Raw genomic sequence first — 15,156 nt, forward strand, 5'->3', positions numbered from 1 at the left:
GAATGGCAACCTGGAAATCTGGTGGAGGGGACTGAGTGCAAACTACATCTCCATCACAAACTGCCCTGGGACCTTTAGCAACTTATCCAATCTCTCTCAACCTTGGTTTACACAGCTGTGTAATGGGGATAAAATCTCCTGGACAGGACAGACGTAGTGAGCATTCAATGAGAAGATGTATGAGGCTTCAAGCCAAGCTTTCTATAGAGTTTTGTTTTCTATTTCTAGACATCACCTACATATATACTCTAACACCAAAGTCAGGGTGATTGGCTGGCCTGATTAACCCTTCTCTGTCATCTTGGCTGGTCTTAAGATGCTCCAGGGAACAAAAATTCCGTGATTGAACCTTTCTACATGGTCTTCAATAATAGACCCTTAGCTCCAGGTCTGTCTGCAAATGCACACGTGGAACGCTAACGTCTTCATGAATCTCAGCCCATCAGCAAGTATTTGTGGAGAATTTGTGATTTGCCTTGGTGTTTTAGGAAGATAATTCTGGAAGCAAAAATGAGACAGACGGGGGAGAAGATGAAGACGAAGACATCAGTTCACTCTTTAGTGAAATATTATTGTTTCTTACTCTTGAGAGGAAATATATAAGCCAAGGAATATTAGAATGGTTGTTGGGTTTTGCTCCCTGCCCTCCTTTTTTAATCAAGAAAGCCAGAAATAATGGTTCCTCTCTGGGGACACATAATAGGGACTGTTCATGCACTGCCACCACACTCTTCCACACAGACGGTGCCTATGATTAGTAACAAAAAAGCCCAGATGTGTCTGCTGCCCAGCCATACCTCTGGCTGGGGACTTTCTGTTTGCCAACTCAATCATCTCCTTTTCCAGAAATCACCCTACAGTTCAACCCCTCCCCTCCTACTCTAGAACCATCTAGCTGGCTCCTTGAGCTTCCTGCGCATTGTGACACATCATCCTTCCTTCTCCCCAACCCCTAAGTCTTACCTATTCTATATTGTCCCCAGAACCATGCTCCTTTACTCTTTTCTCAAAGTTCTACCATGCACTTGTCCATTATGACTCTCCGCTTTCCCAGGTCATGTTCTGAGTGTGTTGAAACATATCAGAGAAGAAAAAGGAGATTGTTTCCTGTGACTTGATTTTATAAAAATAGAATGGCTTTTATAAAAAGAAGAGGACAAGAGTGGTATTTTCTCACCTAGTAGTTACTCTAATTATAGACAGTTGGGTGTTATGGGCAACCATATTGGGTGACATGAGGGTTGCATCAGACAGGATGTCTCATTTCCAACTTCCCCTGTTAATGCCCTGTGCATGCCCTAATCACCATTTTAAAATTACAACCTCATTGTTACACAAATAGGAAGCCTTCCCATTAGCTGAATTGTGGCCTGCCACTTTGTATTACCAAGGATGCTTGATTCCCAGAGCTCGGCTTTACTCTTCCAGATTTCGTTGATTTACTGTTTCCCTAGAAATAATGGACATTTTGTCTGGGAAAACATAGACACTTAGGAATTTCAACTGGAAGGAGAGAAAGCTGAAATCTTGTTCCCAGTGTGGTAAAGTGCTGTGTTCCCTCCTTGCTCCAGATATCCTTTACTTCTGTTATTTCACATTGCAATTTCCGTTCCAAGAACATGGAAGGACTAGGATGCCATAAGCCCAACATTCAAATCAGGAGTTTCCTCTCCCATAGAATGATCAGCTTGACGTGAAATGAATTTAGACCTCTGAACTGATTTATAACCTTTTCCTTGGCTTTTTATACAAATGGACTTCTGAGAATTCTTTTTTCCAGGGTGGAGCCTCTCAAAGCGTCTGCTCATGCCTCTAAGAGAGGTCACAAACTGGCCCTCCACAAACCACATCCAGCCAGCTGATGTATTTAGTTTGGCCCACATCGTGTTTTTTAAAAGTAAGAATTAGTTGTCAACATTTTAACTTTTTACATAAAAATAGAGGTTTATATAAAATAAAAATAGATTTCTACAAATATAAATTTATATAAAAATAGAGATTTCAGTATTGTCTTGGGAAAAATAAAACCAGGGGAGGCAGCCCTGGGATGTTATTTCCACATGGGTAGTGGTGGATGGTGGACCATTAACCCAGAAAGAAACATATGAGAGGGATCATTCACAGGAAGGGTAGAGCTGGGAACGTGATCTGTTTTCTCCCTGCCTACATCTCTAGGTCTGAAACAGTTCTAATGAGCATTCACTTCTGCCACCTTAACATGTCTGAAACTAAATGCATCTTCCTAAATACCTGGCCAAACGTCTGGTTTCTGAAAACAGTGCAAAGGACTTCCCCTTTCCTAACCATGGAATCAGCTTTGACTCTTCCCTCTTCTTCCCCGCCATGCCCCCTCCCCATCGGCCACCGTACCCTGTGGTTTATTCTCTCAAAACTCCACCGAGCAAGAAGATATCTACCAGCCACATGAGCACTTAAAATGTGGCTAGTACAAATTGAGATAGGCTGTAAGTGAGAAAAACACAGTGGGTTTTAAATACTTATGCTAAAAAAATAATAGTCGAAACTAGTGGATTAATAATTTTACATTGATTACCTATTAAAATGCTATTTTTGACATGGTTTAAATATATTATTAAAATTAATTTGCCCATTTCTTTTTACCTTTTTTAACGTGGCTTCTAGAAAATTTAAAATTACATTTGGAGTTCATATCTGTGGCTCACATTATATTTCTATTGGACAGCATTGCCTCAAAATATTTCCTGGTGTGACGTGATCGAGGTGCTAATTATCACTACAGTGGCAATCATATTACAATATATAAATGTATCAAATAAATATGTTGTAAACCTTAAATTTACACAAAGTTGTATGTCAAATACATTTCAATAAAAAAGAATCTCTCTTGGGTTTGTCCTAACATCTCTGGCATTGCTGCCATCCAATAATGTAGTGTCTCACCTCCCTTCACTCCTTGAATTTCACATTAGTATAGGCTTTCCCTCCTTCTAATCTGTTCTGCACACCCTGACCGAGCTTATCTGCTTAAAACGTTGCTTTTATCTTAAAACACTCCTACTCAAAAACTAACACCAGCTGCCAACTCTACGCCACAAAGTCCAAACCCTTGGCTGTAACAACTTCCACTTTAAAAACCTTATTGTGCACTTTATGAAATTCTCCCAACCACCTAACACCTAGCATGCCAGACCATTGACTTTCTAAACAGAATAGAAAGGACTGCGGCATTTGGCTGAGCTGGGAGTGGGGAGGAGAAGCACTTTTGATCTGAAAGGTTACAAAAACGATGCAGTTAAAGCAACCAGACAGTAGCTCTTCTCACCAGAGATGGTTTATACAACACCCCACAACCAAGTGAAGAATAATCAACATCTGTTCATCTATGAGCTGAACTATTTTTACATCCGTTTAGAGAATGAATAATAGCAGTGAGAGAAGAAACTGTTATATTTGCATTTCAGAAAACCAAAACTGAAAATCCAACCAGAAAAGCTGAAGTAAAATAGTCCTCATCACCCATCCATTGTAGGTCCAAGTTTCCTATATACATATATATAGCCTTGTCACAAAATAGATAAATTTGAATTACGCCAATTTGAAATGCTGTGGTATAAAATAATTAAAATATCATTTCAACTCAAAGTTTGAAAAGCATGAATTAAAAACTCATCAGGAATTATATAAATCCCAGGCTAACAGAGCTACTGATTCATCAGCTGTGTGGGTAAGTCTCCATGGCAACATGCATTTAGCTTGGGCAGAGAGACTCTTGTCAGGATTCATCCCAAACTGTGGGAGTTTTGAATTGTGTTGTCTTCAAGACTTCATCCCTTTCATAAAGCCATCATCCTATACACATGTTCTTTTATTTTTTCAGTTACAGATCAAACAGGGTTTGCCAAACACTGTCTAGCAGAGTCATTGGGTGCACGGGTCTTGAAAGGAGACAAATCCACATTCTACTATTTATCGTGTTATTGTAGACAGATTGTAGCAGTTCCAAGCTTCGCTTGCCGATTCTTTAAATTGGGCATAATTATACTTTCCCTACAAAGTTTTATAAGAATTCAATGAGATAATACACACAGTTAATACAGTGCTTGGCATGTACTAAGAGTTCTCAAAGGCAGGGCAATTGTAAAGATAACTTCCTATCTGGCCTATGCATCCTTGTTTTAGAAACTTTTCTCAAAGTAGCTTGAAGACTCTATAAAAGGGTGGGGCTCCGGTGTCTAACGCTTCCTACTAAACTCTGTAGGTTGAATAGAAAGTCACACATGACGGGGCTTTGGGTGGGGTGGTAACGAGCGCGTCTGCCTGTCCCGTTTCTGCGGCGGCCGCGACTCAGATGCAGGATTGGAGCTAGCAGGTCCCGGCCAAGCTGCACTCGTGCTTCCCTTCTCTGGCTTCGCCGGGCAGCTGAGGCAATGAAAACACCACCACGTGGCCTGCAGCGTCTGCGTCACGCGTCTTCGCCCAATGGTGAGTCGCGTCACGGAGCTGGGGGCGAGTCGCCAGCAGGGAGGTTCCGCCTACAGCCGTCGCCAATTGGCCAAGGGAGCGCCGCCGGCAGGGGTTCATGGCCAATAGCGGCCGGCGGTGGGGGCCCCGCCCTCTAGGCTGCTCAGCTCCGTGGGGGCCGGCAGGAGGGGCGGGGCGGAGCGAGGAGGGGCGGAGCGAAGCGGGGACGGGGCGGGGCTAGGGCGGAGGGGGGCCGGCGACCCGGCCCGCGGAGCCGGCGCCAGCGGGCTGCTGAGGTGGCTGTCGCCGGCTCGGAGTTGCGGCTTCCCCGGGTCGAGCCGCCGATGGAAGCCGAGGCCGCGGATAGCCCCCCGGGCGGGGTCAAGGCGGCGCTCAGCTGCTTCTCTTTCAACCAGGACTGCACGTAAGCCGCAGCGCCAACCTAGCCGGGAGGTTGGGGACAAAAATGTCGCGACCAGGGGTGTTGTCCTGTCGGCAACTTGTAGCAAGAGGCGCGGGCCGACGCCCCAAGAGGCCCTCGACGGGACAGCCGATGGCTACCCCGACGGGTTCGGGTCTTGGGAGCCCCCCGCTCCTTCCCCCTCCCCAGCCCCCACCCCTAGTGCCGGCGGAGAGCCAGGAGGGCCGGCCGAGGGTGAAGGGAGGGAGTTAGCAAGGGGAGTGGGGCTGGAGAAGGCTAAGGAAGAGGGGGAAGGGACGAGTGACCAAAGTGGGGGTCTGGGGAAGGAGGGGCAGTGACCAAAACAAAGGAAATGGGAAGGGAGGGGGTAGTTGCCAGTTGACCCAAGACGAGGTAGATGGGGCCCAGGAAGATGGGAGTACAGGAAAAACTTTCCCATTTGTCCTTGAGCATCTCAACGTGGCATTTGGGCAGGGCCTCGGACAAAGAGGCAGCCTATCCCCGCGGCCTACCCAGGGCCGGCCCCTGTCCCAGCCCCAGCGCTGGGCATCTCGCCTGCCCGCTCTGGATGTCAGAAACCTTTCCATTGCTCTCAGCGTGTTGTCACATAGCCCACTCAGCGAGGCAGAGTCTCCTTCTTGGAGTCCAAAAGCCCTTTGCCGGGCCCAGGCTGCCTTCTTCGAGAAGCATGAGCTCCACCCTGTTGCTTTTTGAGTGGCTTTTTAATGTTTCACCTTGATGTTCACATTTGGACTTTGGCCAGAGAGCTCGCAGTTACTGAACTGTGTTTCAGACATCTGGAAGATTCCGTCGCTGAGCCGCAAACGCCTGTTTCCTTCTCTCTTTTGGAATTGTGGGACACCAGCCCTGGGGAACCCTATGGAATAATCTGTTTGGAATGTGCACCCAGAGCATCAGGCAGGGATGACCACTTCCCAGTTTCCCACTTCCTGATGTACCAGTTTCTCTTGTGTTCCTTGTTTGAAGTCAGCTTCAGACTTTGGCTGCCAGGGACTGGGCTATGCTAATATTGAACATTCAGTGGTGTAATTAAGGCCATCATGTACCATAAGCAACTCTGGCTTCCATTCCTTTTGTGTTTCTGTTTAAAAACACCCTATGCCAAACAATATGCCTTTGTTCAAAAGAAAAGAAAACTGTGTAATCGGATAGCTGGACAGCTTAGTTTGATGAGTGACTTTCAAGCTTTCCTTGCCCGCAACTCACAATGAGAAATACGTGTAGCAACATTGCCCGGTATCCATATCGTATAATATCACTGAAAAGCTATTCACAAAATGGTGTTTACCTTTGTTATATGCAAAACCCTCTGATATTTTCTATTTCCTTTCCTTTAAAGCTGCTTGTGACTCACTGAATTGTTTTTAGGATCCACTCATGGGTTGAGACCCAAAGTTGACAAAAATGATGGTCTAGATAAAATTCTGATGTTTTGTAAGAAACATTTTGCAAGAGGGGCTGGCTGTTGAAATGCCTGGGTGTTTTCCTTCCCAACTGAACACAGGTTAAGGAGGGGAGGGGAGTTGGTTTGCTTACTGATAGTAAATGTTGTAAATTCTGCTTTATTAGATTTTTTTTAAGTGCTGTTAATTTTCACTCTAGTTAAGTCCTAGGTTTCTGTAGCAATTGGATAAGAATGTTATTTTCAAAACCGTAGGGCGCTTTGAAAGTTAATTTCCTTAGTCCCTACTGTCAGTTCTGTTTTCTTGGATGAAGGTTCTGCTGGGCAGCTCTGTCTCACCTATAAATAAAAGTTTTTGTCACAGCCAGTTGCTTTGCATCACAGAGGACATGACATTGGATTTTAAAATAAGGCAAGCCCCTTACTGAATCCATTTAGGAATATCAGTGTGTCTTTTTCTATAAGTGTAGGCTGAGTTTGGGAGCCAGGATTTCTGCAGAAGGTGAATGAAGACAGCTAAACCTCGCCAGGCTCCTTCACTCACACTTCGTGCTTGGCACTGTGCTAAACACTCTCAGTACATTTTTTCATTTGATTAGTGATATGTATTTGTCCCAAACGCTATTTCTGTGAGAGGTAATGAGAATTTTTTTTTTCTCGAGAAAGGCCTTATGGATAAAATAAGATCTAAGTCTGAATCCCTTGATTCAGTCTTTGGTAGCCATTGATCAATCATTCAAAACGTAATAGTGATCACGCCACCATTTTCTCATATATAAAATTCTTCTGATCCAGGAGCAAGGCTTATGTTTGAAAATTACCTTAAATTGCCAGCTCTTTTTCTTAATAAGACTCTAGTTACAGTATTTTTTCCCCTTGCAAACTTTTGAGACCTCGGTTTATAACTAAATGCATTGATATTTATGTGAAAAGTTTAAAAATAGTCATCCCTACAGAGTATATTTTGAAGTTTTAAGAGGCTGCAGTGCCTTTCCAGTGCAGTTTGTCATCACTGACGTTGCGGTTCGGGATGCCAAACCCAGTTCTAAGTGCACTGCTGCTCTTATGCAAATATCTGCCACACCAGCTTAGCCGCTCAGCAGACTGGAGAAGCAGCTACCTAGCTGAGGAAAAGTTGACTGTAGTCGCCTCTCCCTGTGTCCCAGAGAAGAACTAACGTTTGGGTAGAAAAAAAAGATCCCAGGGAAATCATGTGACCCTCTCTTTTTTAGGCTAGTGAAACCAGAGCTCTGGCGACCAAAGGTTGTGGCAGTAAGCTGCTTATTTTAGCATATGCTTTCCTGTGAAGAACAAATCTCAGCTTTTCATATATTTGTTTTAAATGAGGAAGTTGGACTAATTTTTAGGCCCACGGGGTCCATTTCAAAGTCCATTATCTCCGACATCCATTTTCCCAGGATGGAAATGCTCAGGGTCAGACTTCTTCTTCTGAGTGTGCTCTGTGTAAGAGTTGTTCATCACTTAGGTGTGGGGGGCAAAGAAGGAGAGAGCCGGACGGGGATGCCAAGCCGCTGAACAAAATTGACTCGCTGATTTCATCCTGAGGCCAGGGAAACCTGGGTTCACACTCTGTCTTCATCTATTGGTTGAAAAGTGAAAAGTTAAGAAAACAAGATTTTTTTTTAGCCCACGTTGTCTCAGATAAGTGTTTCGTTTGGTCTTATTTGTTGGTTGTGATGCTAGCTTTGTGGAACAGAGAATAAAGCAGAGTTCTCAACTCTGGCTGCACACTAGAATACTTGAACTTGAAAAAAAAAATCCAATTAAATAAAAAGCTCAGGGTTGGGTGAGCAGGGGTAGACGGTCATGAGTATTTTTTGAAAACTTTCCAAGTGAGTCTAATGTTCCTCTAGGGATGAGAGCTACTGATATGAAGTAGCCAGGATATTTTCATGGAAGTGATGAAAGGAAACATGTATTAAATTTTACCTCTATGATTGTGTATTTTCTAAGCCAAAAAAAGTCATCAAGAAAATAAAAAATAATTTACCTCTGGGTAAACTACCTCTCAAACAACCAAAAGACCCCTAACTATGTTTGGGGTGGCGCTATAATGAATATGGTTAAACTTTCTATTTTTCCTATTTCTGTCCATTTGAGAACGCATGGGCTCTGGTAGGTTTGACATTTCCTTTGATGATAGAGCCCATACAGTTTCAGGTCTCTTAGCCATTTCGCGTCTTTGACCTTTTCCTTTTACAGTACCTGCCCACCTGACAAGACATGCCTCGCCAGTTAGAAAGTTATCAAGCATCAAAGCTCCTGAGGGTGTGTGTTTGTCCCCTCTGAGGCCAGATGGAAAGAGGGTGTCTGTCTTCAGGCAGCTTTGTGGTTAGAAGATAGTACCTGTTGTCATTGCCATGTTGTCGTTATCTTCCACAGATCCCTAGCAATTGGAACCAAAGCCGGTTATAAGCTGTTTTCTTTGAGTTCCGTGGAGCAACTGGACCAAGTCCATGGCAGCAGTAAGTGTGTGTGTGTGTGAGATCTCAGGGACACCAAATCCTTCCTCTGGACTTTAATCTGTGGTGCTCCAGAACTTTCTGCGTGTCCCTCCCTTAACCGTCAAATTTGAGGAGTCAGTATTTTTTAGATTTGAATACAAATCCTTGCCTCCGCTTGCTTTAAAAAAACCACAGCAAAGCACTTAATAAGATTTGGCAATAGCTTGGTAGCATTTTCTTTTCGTATTAAGAAATCCTTTGTTTGAAACCCTATTGTTGATACTTTTTCATATGCTTCTTTCACAGTCATCAATTTTTATAATTGTCAAGCCAAAAAGGTCACTTATGGCATTATATTGGCACTGTAGAATATTGGTAACATTCATTCAGTCATGGAAGTATTTCCTTTGTTTTAATAAAGCAACACCATTCCATTTGCATAGTCTGTACCAAAGGTGTTAAAGTACTTCTAGTGAATATTTTTAAAAATTTAGTTTAGGAATGTGCCTCTTATTTTCTCACGGTAATAATTTATGCCATCATATAGTGATGAATACACAATTTTTGGATTTCCTGGAAAGAAAGTGTTTTGGTAAATAATATATTGGGTTCCTAATTTATTTGTAAGATTTTTTTATTAGATCATTTTCGTGAATATTTTGTTCTGTATCTGTCCTATGTTGTTCCCTATGGGACTTTCCCAAGCACAAAAAAGGCACATATATGGAAAGAATGTTCTCAGAAGGACATGAGGCCTCCACCTGTGAGTGCTCAGGAGCCTTGCTAATATACCGTCTTCCTGAGTTCCAGAGTACTTCCCTGGTCATAACACGGATGTCCAGGTTGTTTTCAACAGGAAAGGGATTCCAGAGAGGGTCAAGGAGCACAGCAAAAAGGGGAGGGGGGGACAGATTTAACTATGTCACTGCCACCCCCCATGGCAGTACCTGTATCTCCCAGGGACAAGAAGGATTCTGAAAGCAGAGGCTCCCAACAGTCACTCCTTTGAAACCTCCCAGAGAGGCCAGCCCTGATGGGTTGGTGGTTAAAGTTCAGCACTCTCCCCACCCAGATGGCCCAGTTTTGCTTCCAGGTCGTGGAACCCTACCACCTGTCTATTAGTTGCCATGCTGTGGCAGTGGCTCACGTAGAAGAACCAGAAGGACTTACAACTGGGATATACTACCATGCCCTGGGTGCTTTAGGGGAAAAAGTTAAATTAAATTAAAAAATTTTTTTACAAAAAGAAACCTCTCACAGAGAAAGGGTAGATTGAGGTTGTCCAAACCTTCCGAGTACGTTTTACAGAGCAAACAGTGGCACCCTAGGGCCTTGGAGGGGTGATTCCACCACACAGACAGCATCCAGGAAAGCTCTGGAAATCTGACTTTGTGTTCTAGTCGCTAGCATTTTCTTTACTTGAGATATTTTAAAGGGCTTTGGAATTGCTACCTTGGGAAACGGTTAAAGCTTCACTGTAGAGGAAAAAAAATCATGGCAAACTCATGTTGGTGGAGGGCGCACAGTCAGCAAGACCAAGAGAACGTTGACTAACTGGCGTAAGCTGCGCTCAGTGTGGAGGAGCCTGAGATCCACGTAACCTCGGCTGCTTTCCCTCCCAGACGAAATCCCAGATGTCTACATCGTGGAGCGCCTTTTCTCCAGCAGCCTGGTGGTGGTGGTGAGTCATACAAAGCCACGTCAGATGAACGTCTATCACTTCAAGAAAGGCACAGAGATCTGTAATTACAGCTACTCCAGCAACATCTTGTCCATAAGGCTGAACCGGCAGGTAAGCAGGGGAAATCCCTCCAGGTTGCAAGGCCTCTCCTCATTGGAAACAAAGAAAAAGATGAATATCTCGAAAGACGAGTGTCTCTACAACAAGCATCAAATTCCAAAGGGGATTTTAGCGCTCAGGTCTAGTATTATGGGGCTATCGTAAAGAGAGTCTACTCTCTTTATAGTTTCAGTGGCTTATCCTCCCTGGTCCTTCTGCCTCGTGCTCTTTCTTGAATGTCGGTCAATGGCTAGGGAAGCCCTCTCCCCTGGTGCAGGCTGGGCAGAACTCTGGCTCTGGAACTGTCCCTCTGAGCTATTTCAGGGGCTCCTTAAACCAGAGGGATGCCTCTCCGGTTTGGGCCCCAGACGGTGGCATCCATTGCAGACTGGCAGTAATGCCTCTCAGAATGAAACTTCTGCAGATAAAGTGTGGCCTCCTGGGTAAGTTCTGAAGCCAGTCAGTAAAATTGTCCCTTCTCTTGCCGGTACTCAGTTGCGTGCTTTCCCTTTTCTTTCTCCCAGCTAACCCTTGAAGATTTTTTCTTGTAGTGTTTTCCTTGGTGAAGGAAGAATTATTCTTATCTCAACGATGCAATATATTCTCTTTAAAAATATAATTTCTTGTTAAATAAGTATTTGGGGTATTAGCAGAGTTGCCCTTAAATATTCTGTGAGGACGGGGACTCTTGTCTGTTCTGTTCAGTCCTGTAAGACCTGGTAGATAAGACAGTCCCTGGTAGGAAAACACTCAATAAATATGTTTCCTGACTGCCTGTAACAAACAGATAGATCCTTTATATGACACACAGCTCTATCTATTCAATTAAATATTCCCAGGATGGTAGAGGTCATTGCATTCATGAGGACAATGTTTTCTTCTTTCTTTGTGCCTGAATTATTCAGTGCTAATTAATTTTTTTAACAAATGAGACAAAGTGCTTTCTTAAGTTTGTGAGCAGGAAGAGATTCTTTCCTCTTTGAGTTGATCCACTGTTTTGGTTGACTGTCCGCTGTGGAAGTCTCCACAGAGAGGGTGACAGGAAATAGCCTGAGAAATAGAAGATGGGGATTTTTAAGCGAGGAGTAAAGAAGAAAATTAACCCAGGTTCTTGGCAAGGAAAGGAAAGGGAGTTTGAGAGTTTTTGACTTGAAGGCTTTTAAGCTCAATTGCTGGCTCAGGTGCTCTCTGTGAAGTCTTGGTGGCACATTAAATTCCATTGCAGAACTTTTTATCTTTGCATATAGTTAGTCACCAGGATGTGAAAATTAAATATCCTTTTTTGGCACCCGATTGACTTTTTAAGATTGTTTGGGTGAATGTTCTGTAAAGATCACAACCCTCAAGTAGTTATCTATGGTATTTAATTATATAATTTCTCTCTTACTCTCTAATATTTTCATTAGCAAATAGGACAAGGAAGGATTATTCAAGTGTCTGAGTCTGTTAACTTTCAGATGCCACCCTCACCTCAGTGTAACACTCATTAACTTTCAGGTTCTTCTCCTCTATCTTCTAAGAACATTCATGCGCCTAGAACTCCTCAGCAATGAATGGCCAAGCTATTTGGAACCCAGATGGAACAGGTCTCTCTTTCTTTGGCATTTCTTATTCTAAGATCATTCAGAACAGGTCTGGAAAATGTTTTGGGTTCGCTCTTCTTAAAACCTTCCGGCTTGGGCCTTAACAACTTTTGGTTTAGGCAACTGCTGCAGCCCCTCCCTGCCAGTAGGGGTCCTGTGGTACTCCGGGCTCTTCCACCCAGCCATGGAGGAGATGAAAAGAGGGCCAGGGCTCTTCCACCCAGCCATGGAGGAGATGAAAAGAGGGCCAAGGCAGGCCAGCCTGTTCTGTGGTGTCTCTGCTTCACCAGGCCTTCAGGCAGCTCCTGTTCCTTTTTAAAGAACAGGAAAAAACTAAAGGTTCGTGCAGGAAGTTATGTGGAAAGAAAAATCGCTGTTTTCCTCTAAATATATAGAAAGGAAGAACACTTATTCATGGTGATATTTTTCATTATTAGTTGATGGTATTCCCCTTGTACTTAATTGAGGAAATGTATTTTATGGAATAAAGACAGTAAACCCAATGTATTTCGATATGTAAACTTTTGCAGTCTTCGCCCGTCTGTTCTCAACCTCCATCTGGATGACAAGGGCCTCTCAGAGCAGATGTGGCATCTACAACTAGCCTCTGAAGCTAAATCGGAATCTGTGGTGCTCGAGGACAGACACTGTAAATATTTTTTAGAACTGATAAAAAGAGTTATTACTTATAATACCTAGAAAAGTCGATGAGAAACAGAGTGACAGAAAGAGCTGAGTTGAAGGCCAGCCCATGATTCTGCTAAGATGGAGACTGGTTGTTCAAGGAGGCAGTTCCCAGGGTCATGCTCATCCTCAGAGGCATGCTCTCACTTGAACTTAAGACCAAGAACCTCCTCTTTCCCTCTGAATGTTTTGTCTGTTTTCCTCCCATTTAATTCTTGTCTGCAGCCAGCACGGGCCAACCTGAAATTTGGCTGAATGGGCCACAGAGCAGATGGTGCTGTTAGAGCTGGTGGGAAAAGATGCAGACGAGGTCAGACAAGCTAGATGTAGATGCTGGTCCTGCCAGAGACATATGTTGAGGACCTGCTATTCTGGGGGTTGGGTGTGGGGCTGGGAGGGGTCACAAGAGGTTATCAGAAACCCAAGAACATAAACAAGCATAGAGTAATATAGTCTAATTCATAGTAAGTGCTGGCAAGGGGCAAAGGGACCAGGCAAGTCAGAGAATACATATTTCATGGAGAAATACTAATATTTGTCATCACTTCTGAGACCCTGTTAGAGTTTGTTGCTCCTCAGAGCAGCCTCAGACCTGTGGCCACAAAGCCTTAATTAAAATTGAGAAAGGTGTTTCAATTTTATTTTTCTGCTTGGTTAAAGTGACAGTCTCCGTTTCTCTGAGCTGTGGGGCATCTTCCTGGGAAAACAGTAGGGCAGGCTTTTCCCAGGAGGAGAGCCTGCTGCTTTTTCGTAGTATTTTTAGGTACCTCCCTTTCCAAGTATTGTTCCTTGGGATAAAAACGTCTGGCTCAAAAGCGTCACAATCACCTGGGGCACTTGTTGTCCAACCTCCTGAACCGGTATCGCCCAAACCAGAATCTCCGGGGAGGTCCAGGCCTTGGCCTTAGGTGCTTGGGTGCTCATCAAAGTCTGGGAGCCACCAGCCTGGAGGGAGCCGAGTCAGACATGTAGGCAGTAGGCGGCTGCCCAGAGGAAGGAAGGAGCTACCAGACCGAAAATTCCTTCCCAGCAGCTCCTCTCTGGTAACCAGCATCTGCACTTGTACTGAGCTACGCATTCCCTTCCTTTATGCATGCAGCGCATTAACCCGGTGTCCTGTTTCCACTTGGGAGAGCACATGGCCATTGGGAAGAGGCTGTAAAGCTGACACTTCATTTGAAGAGGAAGAGAAGGGAGGGGGTGGGGAAGAGGAGCTGAGCACAGCGGAGCTGCAGGGGACGGCAGGCCCTGGAATGTGGTGTTCCTGCCAGGGCTGGAGGCTTCTTGAAGTCTCTTTACCAGGGCTGCCGAAAGTGGGCAAAAGTGCGTCTGGAGGAGAGTTTGAGTGGAATGAAGTTAAAGCTGGTAATTATTTGGAGAGGAGTAAAACATAAGGTTGGGTGATACAGAGAGAGCAAAGAAGCCCACATCTGTACCCGAGGGAGACTTTGTTATGAATGTTGAAGGGAGCCTGTCAGACGGGAGTAAGGGACCAAAAAGCTTACCGGAAAGTGTCTGAAATGGCAAAGGGGGTCTGATCAGGAAGTGTTCAGGTCCCTGTTCTAAGGAGAGGGGACAGTACAAAAAAAATAGAAACCTCAATTTCTAAATGAAATTTCTTAAGATCTTGTATTCTGTGCTTCTGTTCAGGTGGGTAATGATGTATATGTGTGCGCGTGAGTGCATGCACACGTGCCTAACCATAATCTTCAAATGGACCCTCAGATTCTTCCTCCTTTAGGTTTAGAATCAAATTAAGACTCTCATGAAAGGCAAGTGATTTCAATTTGGTCGGTCCCTTTGCAAGGACTCAGTCCGGTAGGTTGACGAGTCTGTGTGATTACAGAGGCTGCTGGTGTGCCTGGAGGAGTCCATTTACATTCACAACATTAAAGACATGAAGCTGCTGAAGACGATCCTGGATGTTCCTGCAAACCCAACAGGTGAGCTCCCAAAACAGGATTGATACCCCCAAATCTCATATCCAGGCACCCCTTTCATAAGCTGCATTTCTACCTACATTGAAACCTGAAGCGGTATTTATCTTTTACAAGTCTTAGTGGTGGTTACCTCGAGGCTTTTTCTTAACGGCGGCAGATTCCAATTATATTAGGCTGTGTATCCTACAGGAGAGCTGTGTGGCCGTCATTGCAGCCTGTGAGAAACCCCTTTCATCTGGGACTTATTCTCAGCAAATGTGTCAAGGCGTTTAAGGTAGGCGTGTAGGAGATTTCATGCATCTGATATTAGAAGGTGTATACCCCTAATTATTTTTGGTGGTTGTTTAGTACAGAGTAGGTGTAATAATTAGAAGCAGGTTTTGACTTGGTGTGTCCACATGATTAGGAGAAAGACAA

At 44.2% G+C, this 15,156-nt stretch overlaps 1 protein-coding gene across 5 annotated transcripts in view; it reads left to right on the plus strand.

Annotated features, from left to right (window-relative positions):
- The first annotated feature begins 4,666 nt into the window (after window positions 1-4,666).
- WIPI1 (WD repeat domain, phosphoinositide interacting 1) overlaps window positions 4,667-15,156 on the plus strand; it is a 32,605-nt gene continuing 22,115 nt past the window's right edge. For 3 of the 5 annotated variants that reach the window (XR_011522948.1, XR_011522947.1, XM_070560161.1), the window contains exons 1-4: window positions 4,678-4,867; window positions 8,691-8,773; window positions 10,375-10,544; window positions 14,646-14,742. Coding sequence is in view for 3 of the 5 variants with exons in the window: in XM_070560161.1 (XP_070416262.1) it covers window positions 4,788-4,867; window positions 8,691-8,773; window positions 10,375-10,544; window positions 14,646-14,742 (430 nt within the window). In the remaining 2 variants the exon portion in view is untranslated. Of the gene's footprint in view, window positions 4,868-8,690; window positions 8,774-10,374; window positions 10,545-14,645; window positions 14,743-15,156 lie in introns of all 5 variants that reach the window. The other 2 variants (XM_070560159.1, XM_070560160.1) reach the window with 2 other exon arrangements.

This window comes from Equus przewalskii, chromosome 10, assembly GCF_037783145.1.
Source record: "Equus przewalskii isolate Varuska chromosome 10, EquPr2, whole genome shotgun sequence".
In the NCBI taxonomy this organism is placed as follows: Eukaryota; Metazoa; Chordata; class Mammalia; order Perissodactyla; family Equidae; genus Equus; species Equus przewalskii.